The 21,237-nt window shown below is 34.8% G+C and overlaps 1 protein-coding gene across 1 annotated transcript in view; it reads right to left on the bottom strand.

Moving 5' to 3' along the window:
* NSUN7 (NOP2/Sun RNA methyltransferase family member 7) overlaps positions 1–21,237 on the bottom strand; it is an 85,631-nt gene that overhangs the window by 18,177 nt on the left and 46,217 nt on the right. The window contains 3 exon segments of the mRNA XM_020991164.2: positions 2,091–2,211; positions 11,878–11,979; positions 14,437–14,580. Of these exon segments, the coding sequence (XP_020846823.1) occupies positions 2,091–2,211; positions 11,878–11,979; positions 14,437–14,580 (367 nt within the window).

A 21,237-nucleotide genomic window follows, 5' to 3' on the forward strand; every position in this document is an offset into this window, starting at 1 on the left:
GATATATAGGAAACTGATTCAAATATATAAGAATAGGGGGGCAGCTAGGAGGCACAGTGGATAGAGCACTGGCCCTGGGGTCAAGAAGACCTGAGTTCAAATCCAGCCTCAGACACATAACACTCACTAGCTGTGTGACTCTAGGCAAGTCACTTAACACCAACTGCCTCACCCCCCCAAAAAAAATATATATATACATATATATGTGTGTGTTTGTGTGTCTGTGTGTGTCTGTGTGTGCATATTTATATACATATATATAAGAATAAAATTAATAAATGGTGAAAGAATATGAAGAGACAGTCTAAGGGAAGAAATCTGAGCAATCAACAACCATGTGAAATAATGCTCCACATTGTTCATAGTAGAAATGCAAATTCAAACAACTTTGCAGCTCTACCACATACCTATCAGATTAGCAAAGAGAGTGAAAAGGAGAATCACAATTGTTGGAGGAGCTACGGGAGGCCAGGAATACAAATGCACTATTGACAGAGCTGTACATCTTTCTGGCCATTTTGGAAAGCATTTAGAATGATGCCCCTGAAGCTGCTAACTGTGCATGACTTCTGACCCAAGACCAGGAGGCACTCACTCAGAGAAACAGAGGACATATATGCACAGACATGTTTACAGCAGTACTTCTTATAGCAAAGAACTGCAAACTAAAGAGGCACCCATTAATCAAGAAGGAGATGGGCACATTAATGGAAAATGATTGTCCTACAAGAAGTGACCGAGGGAATGGGTTCAGAGAGACCTGAGAAGACTTGCACAAACTGATTCAGAGTAAAGTAAGCAGAGCCAGGAGAACAATGCATACAGGAACAATACTAAAAAATTAAAACAAAACAAAGCTTTGAAAGACTTAAGAACCTGAAGTGATGACCAGTGATTGATGAGAGCCTAGGCTACCCTCGTCCTTACAGCCATGGTGATAGACCAGAGGTACAAAGTGAGACCTGCGTGTTAAAGGGACAGAGTCAATGTTCAAATTTTCTTTGCTTTAACTATGCTTATTTGCTACAGGGGAGGTGTTTAAAAACGTGGGGGTGGGGGGACATTTGTTGGGAAGGGAGCTGGAGATACAGATTCCAAAAACAAGAAAAGAAGGGATGGAGGGTCATGGAAGCATAATTTAAAGACAGAGAAGAAAACAAAACTAAATTCGGAGGAAGAGAATCATGCAGGACAGCTCTGAAACTAACATGTTTAATTCATTATATGCTTTTTAAAAAAGGGAGTATTTAACAGATTCATAGGTTCAAATGCAATCCTCTTTTTCTGGTAATCTTTTGTATACGGAAATGTTGTATTTGTAGGAGTTTTCAAGATTGGTTCAAAAAAAGATCTTAAATATTATATCTAATGAAAATTTCTGAAACATACATAGAACTTTGATCCATCCTAATAACTTCTATGATGCAAATGAAAGTTAGAGAATCCTCTACTAGAACAACAAAAATCTATGCTACCTAATAATATGAGAATAATATTGCCAAACTGATGAAATGGGAAGAGCCCTAGAAGGAGGGGTATGCTAGAGCCAGATCTAACAGATTCTTGAGAGCCAATTGTTAAATTTTTAATGTGAACATTTACACCTTTGAAATTAGCAAAAATGACAAATCAGATCTTGATTTACTGTTTTATTAATTGACTAGACTTCTAAAAGTGATGCAAAAAATGTTAATAATGCAGATTAAACTTGAAAATGTGTCCTTTAAAAGAGCTGGTTGTTAAACATTTACCAACACAGTCCTCACTATAATGTATAGGTTTTAGAGAATGAGTTATAAAAGGTATACTATTTAGTCATATTGAGGTCTAACAGAAGGTTCTGAGCTGTCTTATACAATTTACTGCAAAAATCAGATTTTTAAGGGGCAGCTAGGTGGCGCAGTGAATACAGCTCTGGCCTTGGAGTCAGGAGGACCTGAGTTCAAATCCAGCCTCAGACACATAACACTTACCAGCTGTGAGACCTTGGGCAAGTCACTTAACTCCAATCGCCTCACAAAAAAAAGCAAAAAAAAAATCAGATTTTTACTTTGTGAAGGTAAATTAGGAGAATCCTCTTTTTCCCTTACCTGTAAGGTTGTACTTTATTATTCCCTTCGACTCCAAGTTCCAGTGCTTTTTTAACAACAACTTCATTTTCTTCCGGATAAACTGAACATGTACAGTAAACAATTGCTTGTACTTTGTTAACTGTATTTAAAGGGAAAATGTGGTCATTGTTCATGTTAACAATCCTATACAAATCTGGTACAACTCAAAATATCTTCATTTCCTATTTCATCTAGAACGGTAACCTTGTCCTTAATATCCTTTGCATATAAAGATAACGTTGGTATACTATTAATTTTAATTCAACAAATGTATTTTAAAGTACTTATTAAATATAATCAACAACAAGCACTTATTAATTAACTACTATGTACCAGGTACTACGGCAGGAGCAGGGATTAAAAAACAAAAACAAAACAACCCCTGCCTTCAAGGAACTTACATTCTTTCAAATAATATAACATGTACACAGAAAATTAAATGCAAAATGTATACAAATTAATTTGGAGGAACACCACCACCTCAAGGGAGCAGGAAAGGCTTCATATAGGCATAGAACTGGAATCTGCATAACTGAATCCATAAGAACTAATAAAGTCACTCAGGGGATGATATATAGTGAGAAGGTATGACGCTGTGTACTCAGGACACAACGATGAAAAACAACAAAGCCCCTGTTCCCAAGCAGGTTACAAATGAGCAGCAAGTTTGAGTCAAGCACTAAACGACAATACAAGTATATATGAAGGTTCAGAAAGAGCATGAGAGATTCTAAGAGAGGCAGGATGAGGGAAGCCTTCAAGGATAAAGTGGCACTTGATCTAGGCCTAACTGAATGTGAACTCAAATGTTTTTCTAACTGTGGTAGTAGTAATGCATCTGAAATGAGCCACGTGTACAATCTTATCTCACCTGACCCCCCTCAGAACCAACATGCATTTTTTGAAAATACTTTATATAATAAAAATGTCAACAAATATGGGTGAACAAAAGAAAGAATCAAAACTAAAATAAAACCATAATCTCTAATCTAGTCTCATTTTAAGGTGAGAAAAAAACGAACATAAAATAATAACAATCTGCTCTATGACTTTTTCCTGTCTTTTCATAAGTTTTGCTTGCTATGAGTTTTTTTGCATAATCATATGTATGATATAAATTTACCTGTAAGTAATACTTTAGCTGCATTGCATAAACTTTGATAGTTTTTGCTACCATTATTTTTGAGGTAATTTGTGAGTTTTATAATTTCTTCTTTAACCCAGGTATTGTTCAATAAATTGGGTTTTAAACTCCATATAGACACCTTTCTGGACAGGATACTACATTTACTTTTATCTTTGTCGTAATGATCATGGTATTTATGGTAAACATGGTATTTATCATTACATCTAACTCTGTTTCTCTATGACAAAAAGATAAAAAGTATATATTCTACATGAACTTGAAATAAATGAACTTTCCTTCCTTTTTATATTAAATTATCTCCACATGTCTATTAAATCCATTCCTTTCAATACTCTCTTTATGCCTACAAGTTCGTATTTACCTTTTTATTATTATTTATTTATTTTGATTTATCAACAATCACTTCCATAAGCTTTTGAGTTTTAAATTTTTCTCCCCCTCCCTCCCAACCTCCTTCCCCAAGATAGCATGCAATCTGACATAGGCCATACATATATATTCCTATTAAACATATTTTCACATTAGTGATGCTGTAAGGAAGAATTAGAACCAATAGGAGGAACCACAAGAAAGAGAAAACAAAACAAAAGGAAAAACTGGCAAATAGTATGCTTCAATCTGCATTCAAACTCCATAGTTCTTTCTTTGGATATAGATAGCATTTTCCATCATGAGACCTTTGGAGATGTCTTAGATCTTTGCATTGCTGAGAAGTGCTAAGTCTATCAACATTAGTCATCACACAACATGGCTGTTACTGTGTACAATGCTCTCCTGGTTCTGCTCACTTCACTCAGCATCAGTCTTTCCAGGTTTTTCTGAAGTCTGCCTGCTCATCATTTCTTACAGCACAATAGTATTCCATTACATTCACATACCACAACTTGTTCAGCCATTCCCCCCAGTTAATGGGCATCCTCTCAACTTCCAATTCTTTGCCACCACAAAAAGAGCTGCTATAAATATTTTTGTACATGTGAGTCCTTTTTCTTATTTATCTTTTTGTTTAATTTATGATAGTCTGATAGTAAGGTATTGAAATATGTCCTATATATATGCATATATATAAACTGTTATATTTCATATTGTAAGAACATAAGCTTTTCTTTTATAAATTCACCTGATATTTTACTTTATGCATACATACTAGTAATCAATATGCTTTCATTTTTAATGACACCTTTATACATTATATAATTTCCTTAACTGTCTTCCCAGTGCTTCCTTCTTTTAATTTAACTCTGGTAGATAACAGAAGGGCAGCTGAGTGGTACAGTAGAGAAAGCACTGAACCTAGAGTCAGGAAGACTAGTTCAAATCTGGCCTCAGACACTTACCAGCTGTATGACCCTGGTCAAGTCACTTAACTCTGTCTCAGTCTGCTCATCTGTAAAATGACTTGAAAAAGGAAATGGCAAATCACTCCAGTATCTTTGCCAAGAAAAACCCAAAATGGGGTCATGAAGAGTTGCATATGACTGCAAGTGACTAAACAACAAGATAACAGAAATGCTACTACAGATTTTCTTCAACCAGCTGTAGCATGATAAATTTTAACCCACCACGGTCATTTAAATTTGTATATATCTTTTTGCATTAGATGAATTTCATGTAGACCAGTGATTCTCAATCTGGAATCCAATGAACCCTAGAGGGCAGTGGAACCAAGCAAGGAGTTCCTGATTTCATAAGTAAATCCATAAATAAGCATACATGCTCTCTGTAGACAATGTCTTAAACTTCATGTATCGCTATTTTTCAAATGTATGTGGGTGCTATTATTAATATAATGTATACTTCATTTAAGTGTCACTAAATTCAATTAGCCTTTTGTCATTATATATTATCCTAACAGATGACAATTACTATCACGTATGGTATCCATAAGTTTTTTTTAATATTAAAACAGTTGGGAACCAATGCTATAGAACATTTTGTTTTAGTTTTAATATGGCTAATGTGGGAATTTGTTTTGCATGACTTCATATTTGTAATGGGTTTTGTATTTCTTGCCTTCCCAACGGGTAGGGGAGGTGTTGGTTGGAGTGAAAGAATTTAGAACAAAAAAAATTAATTTTAAAAAATTGAATTATGTTTTTTAAAAAGAAATTTTTATAATTTTTTTTTCTTTTTATACTGGAGGTCATGTCATTTTACATTCCCCTATTGCAAATGATATGCTGGGCTTCTACCATTCTTTGTTAAATTGTTATTCAATTTTTAGATGAGTACATAAGCATTCTTATTTTATTAATTTTATTTGTAAGTCAAAGAATACTACAGAGAATTCCCAAATTTTACATTAAAGCTTGTGTATCTTTAAAACTTCATACCACTTCACCTTTATAAAAGTTTTTCACTTTATCTCCTCCCCTCACAATCCTCAATGACCTGCATTTTCTTTATTTATAGCATCCTCTTAATTGAAAAATCTATTTTCTTTTCATTTTATCTATTATTATTCTTTTTTCAATCCCAATTATATAATTCAATAATTTGGCCAAGAATATAGTGTAATAATTTGCGATCATTTTCTACAGGCTCTTACATTAAGGTAACAATTAATCACAGCTGAAAAGTATATAGCGTTCTAAATACTTAACTCTTCAAGGTCTCTCTATCTCAGTTCCAAAGACTTTTTAGGGGCATGACTTCTTTTTTCCTCCAGGAATTCTTTAAGATTCTCTTGTGTTTTTTTTTTTCAAATGTCCTTTAAATGTACTTGGGTTTGCTGGTAAAAATGAGTGAAGAAGGCCCATATTTTTTTAATTTTATGTGTGTTATTTCAATTTTAGGGATCACTTTTCTTTGAGAAAAATCTTGTAATTCCCTAAGAAATTTTTTTAAAAAATCAATCAAAAGGTATGTGTATATCTAATATGTATGCCAAGCACTGAGCTAGGTGCTTGGGAATGAAAAGCCAAAAATAAAATAATCTCTGCACTCAATGAGTTTATAAGTAAAACCTTTCTTTCCTTCTGGAAGTTGGGAATTTTTTTTTCTTTTTCAGAGTTTTGAAGTCTGATGAATGATGTACAAATTTAATTTCTCTTTGTCAGGGATTATATGGATGCTGTCTCTTTGCAGAATGTTGCTTGGTGGTGTTGTTGGGTTTTTTTTTTTTTTGTATGGTTCTGATAAGTTTTGTCATGTAATTTCCAAAAATAAAACATTCATCCTTTTTTTAAAAAAAAGATTTCTGGGACTCCACTAATTCTAAGGTTTCCTTTCCACTAAATCCATCACTTTGAATCTTCCCCATCTTTTTTTCCATTTAAGTTATTTGGAACTTGTTTCAACTATTATCTGCCATTTAACTTCTACTGTGTTAATCATTTTGGTTGTATCCACTAGTATGTTTAGACTCACTTGCTTTTTATGACTCTTCATGACTCCACGGACCATAGCACACCAGACCCTTCTATCCTCTCCTGTCTCCCAAAGTCTGTCCAAGTTCATGTTTTCTGTTTTCTATGAACAGTCTGAGTTAATACCTTAAAGTATTGACTGATTTGATCTCCCTGTTGTCCAAGGGACTCTCAAAAGTTTTCCAGCGGGCTCAATTCCTACTGCTTACAAACATATCTATATTCTCCCCACAAAAAAACAAAAACAACCCATCACTTGACTTTTCCAAAATACTATTGCTCTGTATCTTTTTGTGACTTTTGTGGCCAAACTCACTGAATAGGTCATCTACAATAGGTGCCTCTGTTTCCTCTCCTCTTCCTCCCTCCCTAACCCCTTCATATCTGGCTTCCTAACATAATTCTGATTTACTCAACAGAACTGCTCTTTCCAAAGTCAGCAGTGATCTCTTAATTGCCAAATTCAATGACCTTTTCTCAATCTTTAGTCTTGTGGTGCTATTGATTGCTCTCTTATCCTTAATACTCTTTTCTCTCTAGGTGTTCTGGACCCCACTTGCTCCTTGCTCTCTTCCTATCAGCCCACTCTTCAATATCCTTGGTAAATCCTCACCCACATTTTGCTTACTTACCATGGATGTCTCATAGGTCTCTGTCCTGAACCCTCTTCCCTTTTTCCCCTAGACTATTCCACTTGTTGATCCCATGGACTTAATTATCATCTCTATGCTGATAATTCACAGATCCACCTATTTGTCCCTAACTCCTCTGCTGATCTCCAATATCACAGCTCCATTTGTCTTTTGGACATCTTAAACTCTCTCTACCTTCTAATTTCCTTATTACACTGGAAAGCTGTACCATCTCCTCAGTCCCTCATGCTTGCAACCTAAGTGTCCAATGGCCAAAAACTTCTACAGGAATCTCACTCAGATTTATTTTTAAGATTTATTCTCTGCTAAATAAATAGTTGGAAAGAACTTTGAATAAACATTCGAAAACTGTTATAACTTTAATTATCAGCAAGAAAAAAAGTTTTCCAGCACGATTGGAAAGCACTGATTCTGCCACGCTCAGCTTTCTTCATAGTCCAACTCCCACAACCATAGATTGCTACAGGAAAAAACATAGCTTCGACTCTGTGGACCTTTTTCAGCAAGGTGATATCTCTGCTTTTTAGTAAACACTGTCCAGATTTGTCATAGCTTTCCTTTAAGGGACAAGTGTCTTAATTTCATGGCTGCAGTTGCTGTCTGCAGTGATCTTTGAGCCCAAGAATATAAAGTATGACACTGCTTCCATTTCTTTTCCCTCTATTTGCCAGGAAGTAATTGGACCAGTTGCCAAGATCTTGGTGTTTTGGTTTGGTTTTTTTTAATGTGAAGTTTCAAGCCAGCCTTTTAACTCTCTTCTTTCACCCTCATCAAGACACTTCTTAATTCTTCTTCACTTTCTGTAATCAGACTGGCATATCTGAAATTGTTAATATTATTTCTCCAGGCAACATTAATTCTGGCTTTTGATTTGTCCATCCTGGCCTTTCATATGAGGTACTCTGCACATAAGTTAAATAAATAAGGTGACAATATACAGCCTTGTATTCCTTTTCTAATCTTAAATCAATTAATTGTTCCATATTTGGTCCTAACTGTTCCTTTTTGGCCACATATGGGTTTTATATAATCTAGTGAATGTTGCCAATTTGGTCTCTAGTTTCTCTGCCTCTTGGAAAACCAGCCTGCTCTTCTGGTAATTCTTGGTTCACAAACTGCTGAAGCCTAGCTTATAGAATCTTAAACACAACCTTGCTGGCATGTTAAATAAGCACAAATATTTGATAATTTGAACATTTTTTTAACATTGCCCTTCTTTAGGACTAGGATTTAAACTGATCTTTTCCAATATAGTGACCACTGTTGAGTTTTCCAGATTTGCTGGCCTACTGAGTACAGCACTTCAAGAGCATCATCTTTAGGACTGTGTAGAGCTTCTCTTTTGGCTTCAAAGTATATGATTAATCTGATTTCAATGTCGATCATCTGGTGATGTCCATGTGTAGAGTCAACCAGTGCGTTATCTTGACAAAACTCTATTAGTCTCTTCCCTGCTTCATTTTGTACTTCATTTTGCATTTTACACTCTTGCTTATTATTATAATTATCTTTTGATTTCCTTCTTTAGTATTGCAATTCCCTCTGATTAATGTGGCATCTTTTTTGGTGTTATTTCTAGAAGATGTTGTAGGGTTTCATAGAACTGATGAGCTTTGGCCTCTTCAGCATCAATGATGGGAGCATAGACTTGTACTACTGTAATGTTGAACAGTTTGCCTTGGATTTGAACAGATGTCATTCTGTCGTTTTTGAGATTATACCCCAGTACTGCTTTTCTCACCCTTTTATTGACTATGAGGGCTACTCTATTTCTTCTAAGGGATTCTTGCCCACAGTTATATATATAATGATCACCTGAATTAAACTCACTCATTCCTGTCCATTTGAGTTCACTGATACCCAAGATATTGATGTTTAGACTTTCCATCTCCTGTCTGACCACATCTAGCTTACCTTGGTTCATACATATTACATTTTAGGTTTCTATGCAATACTGATCTTTGCAGCATTGGACTTTCCTTTCATCACCAGATACATCCACAGCGGAGCTTCCTTTCTGCTTTGGCCCAGTCATTTCATTAGTAGTGAAGCTACTTGTAATTGTCTTTTACTCTTCCCCAGTAGCGTGTTGGACATCTTCTAACCTGAGGGGCTCATCTTCCAATGTCATATATTTTATCATTTTAATACTGTCCATGGGGTTTTCTTGGCAAAGATATTGGAGTGGTTTGCCATTTCCTTCTTACTCAATGGATCATCTTTTGTCAGAACTCTCCACTATGACCTGTCTATCTTAGGTAACCCTGCACAGCATAGCTCATAGTTTAATTAAGCTAAGCAAGCCCCTCTGTCACAATAAGGCAGTGATGGGGGAGGCAGGGTACATAATGAGTAAAAAGGGTAAATAGGCATATCTCAATCTTCATCTTTTTTTGGTACCAACCAAGTTAAATTTGTCACTTTTAGCCTCATTTTTAGGGATAAGGCAAGACAGTGCCCAATTTAAAAATCTTAACTAGAGGTGCAGCTAGGTAGCACAGTAGATAGAGCACTGGCCTTGCAGCCAGGAAAACCTTAGTTCAAATCCAGCCTCAGACTCTTACTAGCTATGTGACTCTGGGTAAGTCATTTAACCACGACTGCATCCAAAACAAAATCTTACCTAGAAAACTATCATCCCCAGCTATAACACTTTACTCTAACCACTTTAAGATCCAATTCAAGCCCACCTCCTAAAAACAGCCTTCTTTGGTAACTTCAACTCCCTTCTCTCAACTCCTAAAATGAAAAGTCAGACTGCTCTCAAGGAACTCATACTCTAATAGGGTTAGATCACACATACAGGAGATTTCAGCTGCAAGTCAGCATATAATATGGCTCAGCATATCATGTCAAAGGCCATTTGTGCTATAATTAGTGAGGTCAGAGATAAATTAGAGTTACTAAATTCAGTTCAATGTATTTAATTTTAATACCAAAGAAAAGCCATCATTAGAATAGCTGAAATTCATATAATTTTTCTGAGACATCAATCCTAATATTCCTCAAATCTGGAAGAGTTTAGTTAAGTATAGGATAAAGGGATTAGGACTATTCCTGTGATTTCACTGGTGAGGAAATTCCCTGTATTAATGTACCTTCTCTGCCACTTAAAATCTTAGAGTGTTGCCTAGTGCTTAGAGTGTCAAGCTCAAATAGAAACAGATCCCAGCCCCTACATACTGACTTAGAAACCCACAAATTAACATTGTTTATTTTATATTGTATTTGTATTTATTATTAAACATTCCCCAAAAACATTTTAATCTGATTTAGCATGCACTTTGGCCTAAAGCACTGAGAAGTTGAGTAACTTAGCCAAGGTCACATAGCTAAGATATGTCAGAAGCAGGACATGAACCCAGGACTTACTGCTTTCAAGACCAACTTTCTGTCCATTACAGATACTGTTTCTCTGATTAGTAATGTATCATAAATCTTTAATTGGCCCATTAAAGGAATAAATTCATCTTTAGAAAATATTTAGTATTTTGGTATGTATCTTAAATCTCAAGTTTGAAAACTTAATTTGATTTTGAACCTGTTATTCATTCTCTCTACCTACTCTTTGGTTTTTGTTTTTTAGGCAATTGAGGTTAAGTGTCAAGTGTTTGGCCTGAGGTTGGTCTCAGGTCCTCCTGACTTAAGGGCCAGTGCTCTATCCACTGCGCCACCTAGCTGCCTCCTCTACCTACTCTTTGCTAAATGCTACTAAATAGGAACAAATACATAATCATCTAATGGATTCATTAAAATCTAGAAGTTAATAATTAATTAGATTAGGAAGCTAAACTCAAAGACTAAAAGACTAAAAATAAAATGATTTGGTGATGGATAGTAAACACTTTTTAGTGCTCACCAAAACTATAGTAACATTGTATTTATATGGAGATTACTCTTACAGCAGCCTCAATCCTGTTAAAGATAGCCCTAAAACTAGAGGTAGGGGAAAACAAGGGATATAAGCAAACAAAACAGTTGTCCAAAATTCCCTACACCAAACCATATACTTCAGCTCATTCTTAGGATCTTGATGTATTATTTAATATGATCATTTTAGCACACTTGTTTATTTTCACAAACTGATCTTCCTAGAAGATTCAAAGTAGAACTAGACAAGAGGCTAGAGAGAAGAGTTTTGGGGTTTTTTTTTTAGAAACAGGCATAAAACCTGTAGAAGAAGAAAGAGCTTATAGCAAAGAGAATAGTTATTACTTTATAGTACAAAAATTGATGTTTCATCATGAGGAATCTTTAATCATCAAGAGGAGATAAATTTGTTAAGTATCTTATGCTTAAAAAGGTAGGTTTTTATACATACATAGCTGTATGTGTAATATATACATCTGTGTATATGTAACTTCATTTTAGCAGGTTTTTATCATTATGATTAAATATAATTATGGTTATGATTAAATATATTTATTAAATATATATAATTAAATATAAAATTTGGCATTTAAAGAGATAAGTTCAAAAGTTAGGAAAACTCATTTATATGTAGAACACCTTGATGATATGGATAAATGAGGTGTCAGTATAAGGTAATGAGATATATATTGGGGGGCAGAACAAGATTGAGATGAAAGCTAACTTACACTGCATTGCATGTTTTAGTTGTTTATATTGCTGTTCAGCAAGAACATTAAGTTTATCTTCTGCAATGGAGCCTTGAGAGTGATCTTTAAGCAATTCTGCATCTAAATAAGAAAAGGAAACAATGCATTTAATACATTTTAGATATTACCAGCATTTAATTATAACTATTTCTTCTACAAACTAAAGTTTTTTCAGGTAGAATATGTGTCCAAAGTTATAGTACTTCTAATTCCCCATAAATAATTTTTTTCCTTTGAGATTCTAAGAAATTACCCTAGGCAAACAATATAAAAATAGCTGATACATATATAGCATTTTATGGTTTAAACTAGTGCTTCACATTCCTTTTAAGCATGTTCGTCACAACTGCATCATTGTCTCCAGGTCATAGATTATGACTCTGAAGCTCAAAGAGGTGAAATGTCCTGCTCCGGGTCCCCTGCATCTAGCGCCTCAGCTACCTTCTCAAACATGGAACACATCCACAATCTTGCCCGCCCTCCTCCTTCTGGAGGCATGATAAATAACTTTTTCTGCACTATTTCAGTATCCTGGCATAAAGGAAAGAACACTGGAGGTAGAATCTAGTGAACAGCTCTGCTACTTACTACTGGTGTGACTTTGAGTATTTAATTAATCAATGATCATTTTTTCTTACCAAAACTTATTTTCTTAATCTATGCTGTTTCCTACTCACATTCTAATCCCACTTATCAACAAAGTACCAGATATTTTCCTTTAACTATATCATCCACTGCCTCAATTACATTCCTAAATAATATAAAATTTTCATCAATAAATAGCTTAAAATAATTAAAACAGGATTTTCCCAATAATCCTGTAGATCAATTAACTTTACATGGATATCAAGGGAGTATATAGGATGTCCATCCGTTACCTTTTGCTCTTGCTACACAACTTGCCCATTTCCTTTTCTAGTCATATGTTCTTGTTGTTAAGTCATTTTTCTGTCATGTCTAATTCTTTGTGACCCCATTTGGGGTTTTCTTGGCAAAGATATTAGAGTGGTTTTTCCATTTCCTTTTCCAGATCATTTTAAAGATAAGAAACTGAGACAAACAGGGTTAAGCGACTTGTCCAGGGTCATACAACTGGCAAGTGTCTGAGGCTAGATTTGAACTCATGAAGATAAGTCTTCCTGATTGCAAGGCCCAGTGCTCTATCCACTGCACTACTTAGCTGCCCTATAATTCCAAACATATATTTCTCTGATAACAAATTTTATACCATGTATCATCATTGACCTTTCAGTCACCTGTTTCTTTAATTCTTTGGGATTGTCCAAACCTCACAGCTACACAGGATCTAAGTTAAATGTGCAAAAAGACCAGCTCTATGGGCTTTTCTTTCAATGGAATTGTCCTAATCTGAATGACAGGCATTCTTTACCCATCTCCTTGGTTTTTTCTGTGTGAATAATTAGGCCAAATTATTTTGAGTGATTCTCTATCTCATTTAAGAGGCTCTGCAGTGTTTGGGGATTTGATGGATTTAGTACAATACCATTAGCAACCAGGAACACCTGAAGGACCTCATCTCTCTAGGGAATCCATCTTTCACTTGGATTCTGTTCTTGATCTCTTTCATGACAATGGCAAATACATACATCTTCCCTGACTTATGCCTGACTTAATAATCACTGGGTCATGTAACAAAGGCATTTGTACTATTATATCTATCAAGGAATCTTGTAAAATCTTAACATATACATGAGAGATACTTTATTGATAGACACCCTTGAGGGTAACATCTTGCTCCACCAAATTAAATTTTTTATAGTCAACAAGAATAAGCATAATAGAATTGTATTATCTGCACCCTTCAGTCAGTTTTGTGACTATGAAGATATGGTCTGTTGTAGAATACTTTTTTCAAAAGCCTGCAATATTCCTTTCTCATACCTTCATTAAGGATACCACTAACATGTACAGTTTATGCTCATAGAAATATTTTATGGAGATAGGAAAATAGGAATATCAGTTAGTACTTATTTGCAATAACTGATTTTTTTTCTACATGCTTGGTACCCACCCCCTCATTTAGGTATCTTGGGAATTAATCACTCCAAGCCCTCACAATTGTATCACTCCTAGCAAAGCTGTCTTTTATGTATTCTTGGGGGAAAAACCTAGATTAAACCATTTGTGCTTTATTCAGTGCCATTTCTATTTCCTCATGTAACACATTAAGGACTATGATAACTGTTCGTATACAGAAGTAGTGATTCCAATGGATCTCTGATGGAGAAGAGTTTGTTATTGTAACCTGACAGATCTTTTCCATTTTTTCCCTATTTGCTGTCTTCTTGCAGGATCATCCCTAAATTCTCTAAGGGTAATATGGTGTAACTGGGTATCTAAACAAGCTTTCAATAAACTAGCTTCTTTCCATCCCTACTTATTATCTTATGAGATTATAAATTGCTTATAACTTTCTATCACCTACCTCCCATAAGATACAAAGGAAAAGTATGGGGAAGAGAACAAGCATTTACTAAATACCTCCCATGTGCCAGGCATTGTGCTAAAAACAATTACCTTCATTCTCATTTAAAATAAATTCTATTGGGTTGCTAACACCCAGTCCAGAGCAACGAGGCAGCAGAAGAATAACTTTAACTTTCTGTAACCTTTGATCTTTTGCTTCAATGTCAGTAAAATTTTCTTGCAGCAGCTCAATGTCTAATAGAAATGGAAAACATAAGAAAAATAGTTATAAAAGCATTGCTAAAAGATGCTCATTATGACCACTATTATTCAATATTGTAGCTATAGCAATAAGAAAAGAAAAAGAAGTTGAAGGAATTAGAATAGGTAATGATGAAACAAAACTATCACTCTTTGAAGATGATATGATGTTATACTTGGAGAATACAGGGGCAGCTAGGTGGCGCAGTGGATACAGCACCAGCCCTGAAGTCAGGAGGACCTGAGTTCAAATGTGACCTCAGACCAAACACTTGACACTTGCTAGCTGTGTGACCCTGGGCAAGTCACTTAACCCCAATTGCAAAAAAGAGAGAGAGAGAGAGAGAGAAGAGAGAGAGAGAGAGAGAGAGAGAGAGAGAGAGAGAGAGAGAGAGAGAGAGAGAGAGAATCCACTAAAAAACTAGGTGAAATAATTAACAACTTTAGCAAAGTTGCAGGATGTAAAATAAACTCACATAAATCATCAGCATTTCTATATATTACCAACAAAGTCCAGCATCAAGAGATAGAGAAATTCCATTTAAAATAACTATAGACAATATAAAATACTTGAGAGTCTACCTGGCAAGACAAATCCAAGAACTATTTGAACACAATTACAAAACACTTTTCACACAAAGTCAGATCTAGACAACTGGAAAAATATCATTTGTTCATGGGTAGGCCAACCCAATATAGTAAAAATGACAATTTTACCAGTGACATACCAATCAAACTACCAAAAAATTACTTTACAAAGCTAGAAAAAAATAACAAAATTCACCTGAAAAAACAAAAATTCAAAAATATCAAGAGAATTAATGAAAAAATATGAAGGTAGCCCAGCTGTACCAGATCTCAAACTGTATTATAAAGCAGTAATCATCAAAACAATCTGGTACTGGCTAAGAAATAGAATGGTGGATCAGTGGAATAGATTAGGTGCACAATACAATAGTGAATGATCACGTGTTTGAAAAACTCAGACCCAAGCTTTGGGGGCAAGAACTCATTATTTGACAAAACCGAAAAACAGTATGGTAGAAATTAAGTATTGACCTTACACCATATACTAAGATAAGATCAAAATGGCTACGTGATTTAGATATAGAGGATGATACCATAAACAAATGAGGTGAGCAAGGAATAGTGTACCTGTCAGATCTATGGAGAAGGGAAGAATTTATGACCAAATAAGAAACAGAGAGCATTAAGAGATGGAAAATGGATCATTTTGATTATATTAAATTAAAAAGGTTTTGCACAAACAAAACCAATGCAGCCAAGATTAGAAGGAAAGCAGAAAGCTGAGAAAATATTTTTACAGTAAGTATCTCTGACAAAAGCTTCATTTCTCAAATATATGGAGAACTGAGTCAAATTTACAAGCGTGCAAGGCATTCCCCAATTGATAAATGGTCAAAGGATAAGAACAGTTTTCAGATAAAGAAATCAAATCTATCTATTGTCATATGAAAAAATGCTCTAAATCACTATTAATTAAAGAAATGCAAATAAAAGCAACTTCTGACGTACCACCCCATACCTACCAGATTGGCTTATATGACAGAAAATGAAAATGATAAATGTTAGAGGGAATGTGGGGATATTGTGACACTAATACACTGTTGATGGTGTTGTGAATTGATCCACCCATCCTACAGAGCAATTTGGAACTATGCCCAAAGAGTGATAAAACTGTGCTTACCCTTTGATCCAACAATATCTCTCCTAGGTCTGCATCCCAAAGAGATTAAAAAAAAAAGATAAAAAATATCCCATCAATTGGGGAATGGCTGAACAAGTTGTGATATATGATTATAATGGAATATTATTGTGTGATGAGAAATAATGAGGATAATTTCATAAAAACCTACCAAGACTTATATGAACTGATGCAAAGTGAAGGGAGCAGAAACAGGAAAATCTCACTGTACACAGTAACAGCAATATTGTACAATAATCAACTGTGAATGATTTAGCTAATTTCGGCAATACAACAATATAAGCCAAAGAATTCATAATGAAAATGTTATCCACATCCAGAAGAAGAACTGATGGAGTCTGAATGCAGTTTGAAGCACCCTATTTTTTGCTTTCAACATGACTAATATGGAAATACGTTTTGCATGATTGCATGTGTATAACCTATAACAAATTGCTTACTGTCTCAAGGAGGGATTAGGATAGGAAGAGAATTTAGAACTCAAAATTTTTAAAAATGAATGTTAAAAATTGTTTTTACATGTAATTTGAAAAAAAAATATTCAAAATAAAAGCACTGCTAAAGAATAATAATGGCATTCAATTGTACCCATGTAACTGCTAGTTTTTGTACTCTACCCACCAAATCCTTATTGTTAAATAAATTAAAATTAGATATATATTATCATTACCAACACACATATATACATACGTATGTGTGTGTGTGTATATATATATATACGTATATGTAGATCTGTGTTTGTATATGTGTGTGTGTTTTGGACAGGGATACAAAGACAACTTTATTTTGTAGACTAGCTGGGAAGAAAGATACATGTGTAAAAAGATACAATACTAGAATGCAGCATATGCTAAATGAGAGGTACTAGATCAGGGGTGGTGAACCTGTGGCCTCGAGGCCACATGTGGCCCTGTAGGTCCCCAGATGCAGTCCTTTGAGTGAATCCAAGCTTTATGGAATAAATCCTTTAAACTTGGACTCAATCAAAGGGCCACACTTGAAGACCATATGTGGCCTCAAGGCCGCAGGTTCCCCACCCCTGTACTAGACAATACAGGAGTTCAAAGGAAGAGATCACAGTGAATTGGGACAGTTGATAAAGAATCCATAGAGATAAGACCTAACTTGAATCTTGAAGGAAAAACAGGACTTAAGTTCAAATCAACTCTACAAACACTTTAAGCCTACCACATGAAAGGAATAGAGACAGGAGAGAGAGAAAAAAAGATATAGCAAGCAGAAGTATGATATGAATTGACACGAAAACCCATGTAGTAAGCCCTCAATAGATATTTGTTGAATGAATGGAAGTTATATACAGGAGATGAATAGATCTATTTGGCTACAGTTTTAAGCAGAGGAGAGAAAACTGGAGCTAGGTCACGGATGCCTAGTTTGGACTTATCCTTTTAAGACAACATGTGAGGGGGATATGATAGCAATCTTCAAGTATGTGAAGGGTTGTCAAGTGGACAAGTTATTAGATTTGTTCTATTTGACACCAGAGAGCAAAAGTAGGGGCAATGTATGGATGTTTCAGAAAGGCAAATGTGAAGTTATATATGTAAAAACTTCTTATTACAGCAATATAAAAGTATAATGGGCTTTTTAGCCATCATTCCTATTTGAGCATGGAGTAACATTTGAAAAGCAGTGTTTTAAGGAGGTTAAGCCCAAAAGTTCATCTCATACCCACAGACTTGAAAGGTATATGATCTGCTTCTCTAATTTCTTATGGTAGGATCTTTAACATTCAGGTGACATATCCATTTTTAATTTGTGGTGTATTGTGTAAGATGCTAGTATAAACCTAATTTTTGTCAAACTGCTTTCCAGTCTTCCCAGTAGTTATCACAAAGAGTCCTTTCAACAGTAAGTGGTGTTCTTGGATTTATTGCACACTAAGCCACTCTTTTTCATTGCTTCTGGTTCTTATTTATCTAATCTATTCCATCAATTTACTTTCCTGATTTTTAATGAGTACTAAAATGTTTTGATGATTATGGCTAGTCTCGAAAGGTTACCTCTTCCTTCTCCTTTGTTTTTTTTGCATTGTTTTTAGACCTTTTGTTCCTTTCCAAATGTATCTTGCTTTTTTTTTTTAATCTAGCTCTATTAAGTATCATTTTGGTAACTTGATTGGCCTTATAATAACAGACTTAGTAATAAATCTGTTAATTAATAGAGGGAGTATCATCATTTTAACTAGCATAGACCAACCATCTAGTGCAATTATGTGTCTTTGTAGTTGTATTTATATAAATATTGCATGTGTCTTAGCAGGTTAGCTCACAAATACTTTATACATTTTTGGTTATTTTGAATGGAATTTACCTTATTAGCATTTCTTCTTGGTACTATACAGAAATGCCAAATCTTTTGTGGATCTATTTTGTATTCTGCTACCTTTCTGAACCTACCATCTTGATAAGCTGCTTCTAATCATACCATCATACCATATACCCCCAGCAAATAGGGATAATTTTGTCTCTTTGGTAGTGTTTACACCTTTAATTTTATTCTTTTGTTTTATTGTGATAGCTAGTATTTCTAGAATTAAATTAAATAATACTGAAGAGAGATAATATCATTGCTTTATTTTCATTTCTTTTGGAAAAGCTTTTACTGTTTCTCTATTTCAAATAAAATCATTTATGTATTTGAACATATTAAAGAAAGGGTCTTTACATGCCTAATATTTTGGGTTTTTTTTAACATGAGACCATAACATAAAGGTTTCCTCTACAAATGATGAAATAATCAGATGGTTTTATTATTCTTGTCATTTAGATGATTAATTATACTATTTATTTTCCTAATGCTGAACTATCCCTACATTGTAGCTATTAATCCATCTTAAGTTTGTAGCAAAATATTTCCTGGATATGTTGTTATAATCCCCTAACAAATTTATTTAAAAATTTTGCATCAATATTGAGGACTACACTCAGGGGTGTGCTGGAACCAGTTTGAACCAGCTTGCAAAAGCCAATGGTTAAATTCCTGGTGCAAGCATTTACATCTTAGAAATCAGCAAATACTACAGACCGGGGCCTGATTTATTGTTTTGTTGATTATCAAAACAGGGGTTGGCCAACTCTAGCCCAGAGGCCAAATTCAACCATCCTGCCTATTTTTATATTCCTTTGGACTAAGAATGGTTTTTACCTTTTAATTAAAACCATTTAAAAAAATCTTCCAAGTTTAGCCACTACAGGTTTTAATGATAGATGACGGGCCAATGCACATGCCAGCAGAATTGTCCTAACAGGAGCTATCACATTGGCTTGCACCCTTCAGACCTGGAGTTGAAAGCTGCTAGGAGAAGTACAGTGAAACAATGTCCATCAGTTTCTCTAATGGATGCCAAGCACTTTGTATACAGTGTGGGGAGGCAACAGCAGGTGCATGATATGCCCTCTTTGCTTTAAGCTTCTGAACAAATCTGGTTCGACACTGGCTGAGGTTCCTAATGTTACCTTGGGGTTCTCTCCAGGAATCATGGACCTCACTGCCTTCCAGTATGTACCATATATGCGCAGTTATATTTTGTTCATTTCACAAATCTGATGCTACACATTTGAAAAGAAAGGTAATGTGCATGTGTCCACTGGTTGAGAGTAACTTTACAAAGGGATATTTAAGAAAAATATTTTTTAAAAAATTCAGTAAAAAAAAAAAAATTTCTAGCTCACAAGCCATAAACAGGCAGAGGGAATGGATTTGGCCCATGGGCCAGAGTTTGCCAATCCTTGTCTAGATTTAGGAAAGTAATGGAGAAAATGCTAATAACACATATTAAATTTAAAAGTGTGTTCTGTTTGGAGAGCTAGTTGTTAAACATTTACCAGCGCACCCCTAACTACACTATTCTTTTGCCTTCTCTATGAAGGAAAGTTCCCTTCTGATGAATTCAGGGTAATACGGGGAAATTTATATGAATTGATTCAGAAAGAAATAAGCAGAACAAAAATAATATAATCTATAAATAGTTACTATCCAACAGGTAAATAATAAAATAAGAATATGTATACAATATAAGAAATGATCACTGAAAGGAAATCAAATTCTCTTTTTTTAAATTTTTAAAAATTTTTAGCATATGTTTTTAAAACTTTGGGTTACAAATTTTCTCCCTTCCTCCCTCCCCACCCACCCTCATTGAAAAGGCAAGCATCTCGATACGGTTATAGATGTGTAGTCATGCAAAACATTTCCATAGTAGTCCTGTTGTGAAAAAACTAACTATATTTCCCTTCATCCTATCCTATCCCCCATTTATTCTATTCTCTCTTTTGACCCTGTCCCTCCTCAGAAGTGTTTGCTTTTGATTATCCCATCCCCCAATCTGTCCTCCCCTCTATCAACCCCCTGCTCTCTTGTCCCCTTCTCCCCTTATTTTCCTGTAGGGTAAGATAGATTTCCATACCCCATTGTGTATGTTATTGCCTCCTTAAGCCAAACTCTACGAGAATACGATTCACTCATTCCCTCTCACCTTCCCCCATTTCCCCTCTACTCAAAAAGCCTTTTTTTGTCTGTTTCATGTGAGATAATTTACCCCATTCTACTTCTCCCTTTCTCCTTCTCCCAGTATAATCTCTCTCACCCCTTAATTTTATCTAAGGAAATCAAATTCTGAATAAGCAAAAAGCCAGTGAAGGTTCTGGAGGATGTATCTTCTTCTTCACAGCAGAGGTGAGGGAATAAATAGAGCAGGTTGTTGTATACACTGATAAATGTGGTCATTGTACCTAATATTTTTCTTTATTTTCTGTGCTACAAAGAAAGGTTCAATCTGAATGGAGGAAAGGGGAGTTTTTCTAGTCAAAATGACTTCAATGTAAAATCAAAAATATCGGTAAAATATATTTTTTAATCCTCTAATTGTTAATATAAAGGAAGGCATATGAAAGGGGGTGATA

The sequence above is a fragment of the Phascolarctos cinereus genome, unplaced genomic scaffold (genome assembly GCF_003287225.1).
Source record: "Phascolarctos cinereus isolate Bilbo 61053 unplaced genomic scaffold, phaCin_HiC Scaffold_9;HRSCAF=440, whole genome shotgun sequence".
Lineage (NCBI taxonomy): Eukaryota > Metazoa > Chordata > Mammalia > Diprotodontia > Phascolarctidae > Phascolarctos > Phascolarctos cinereus.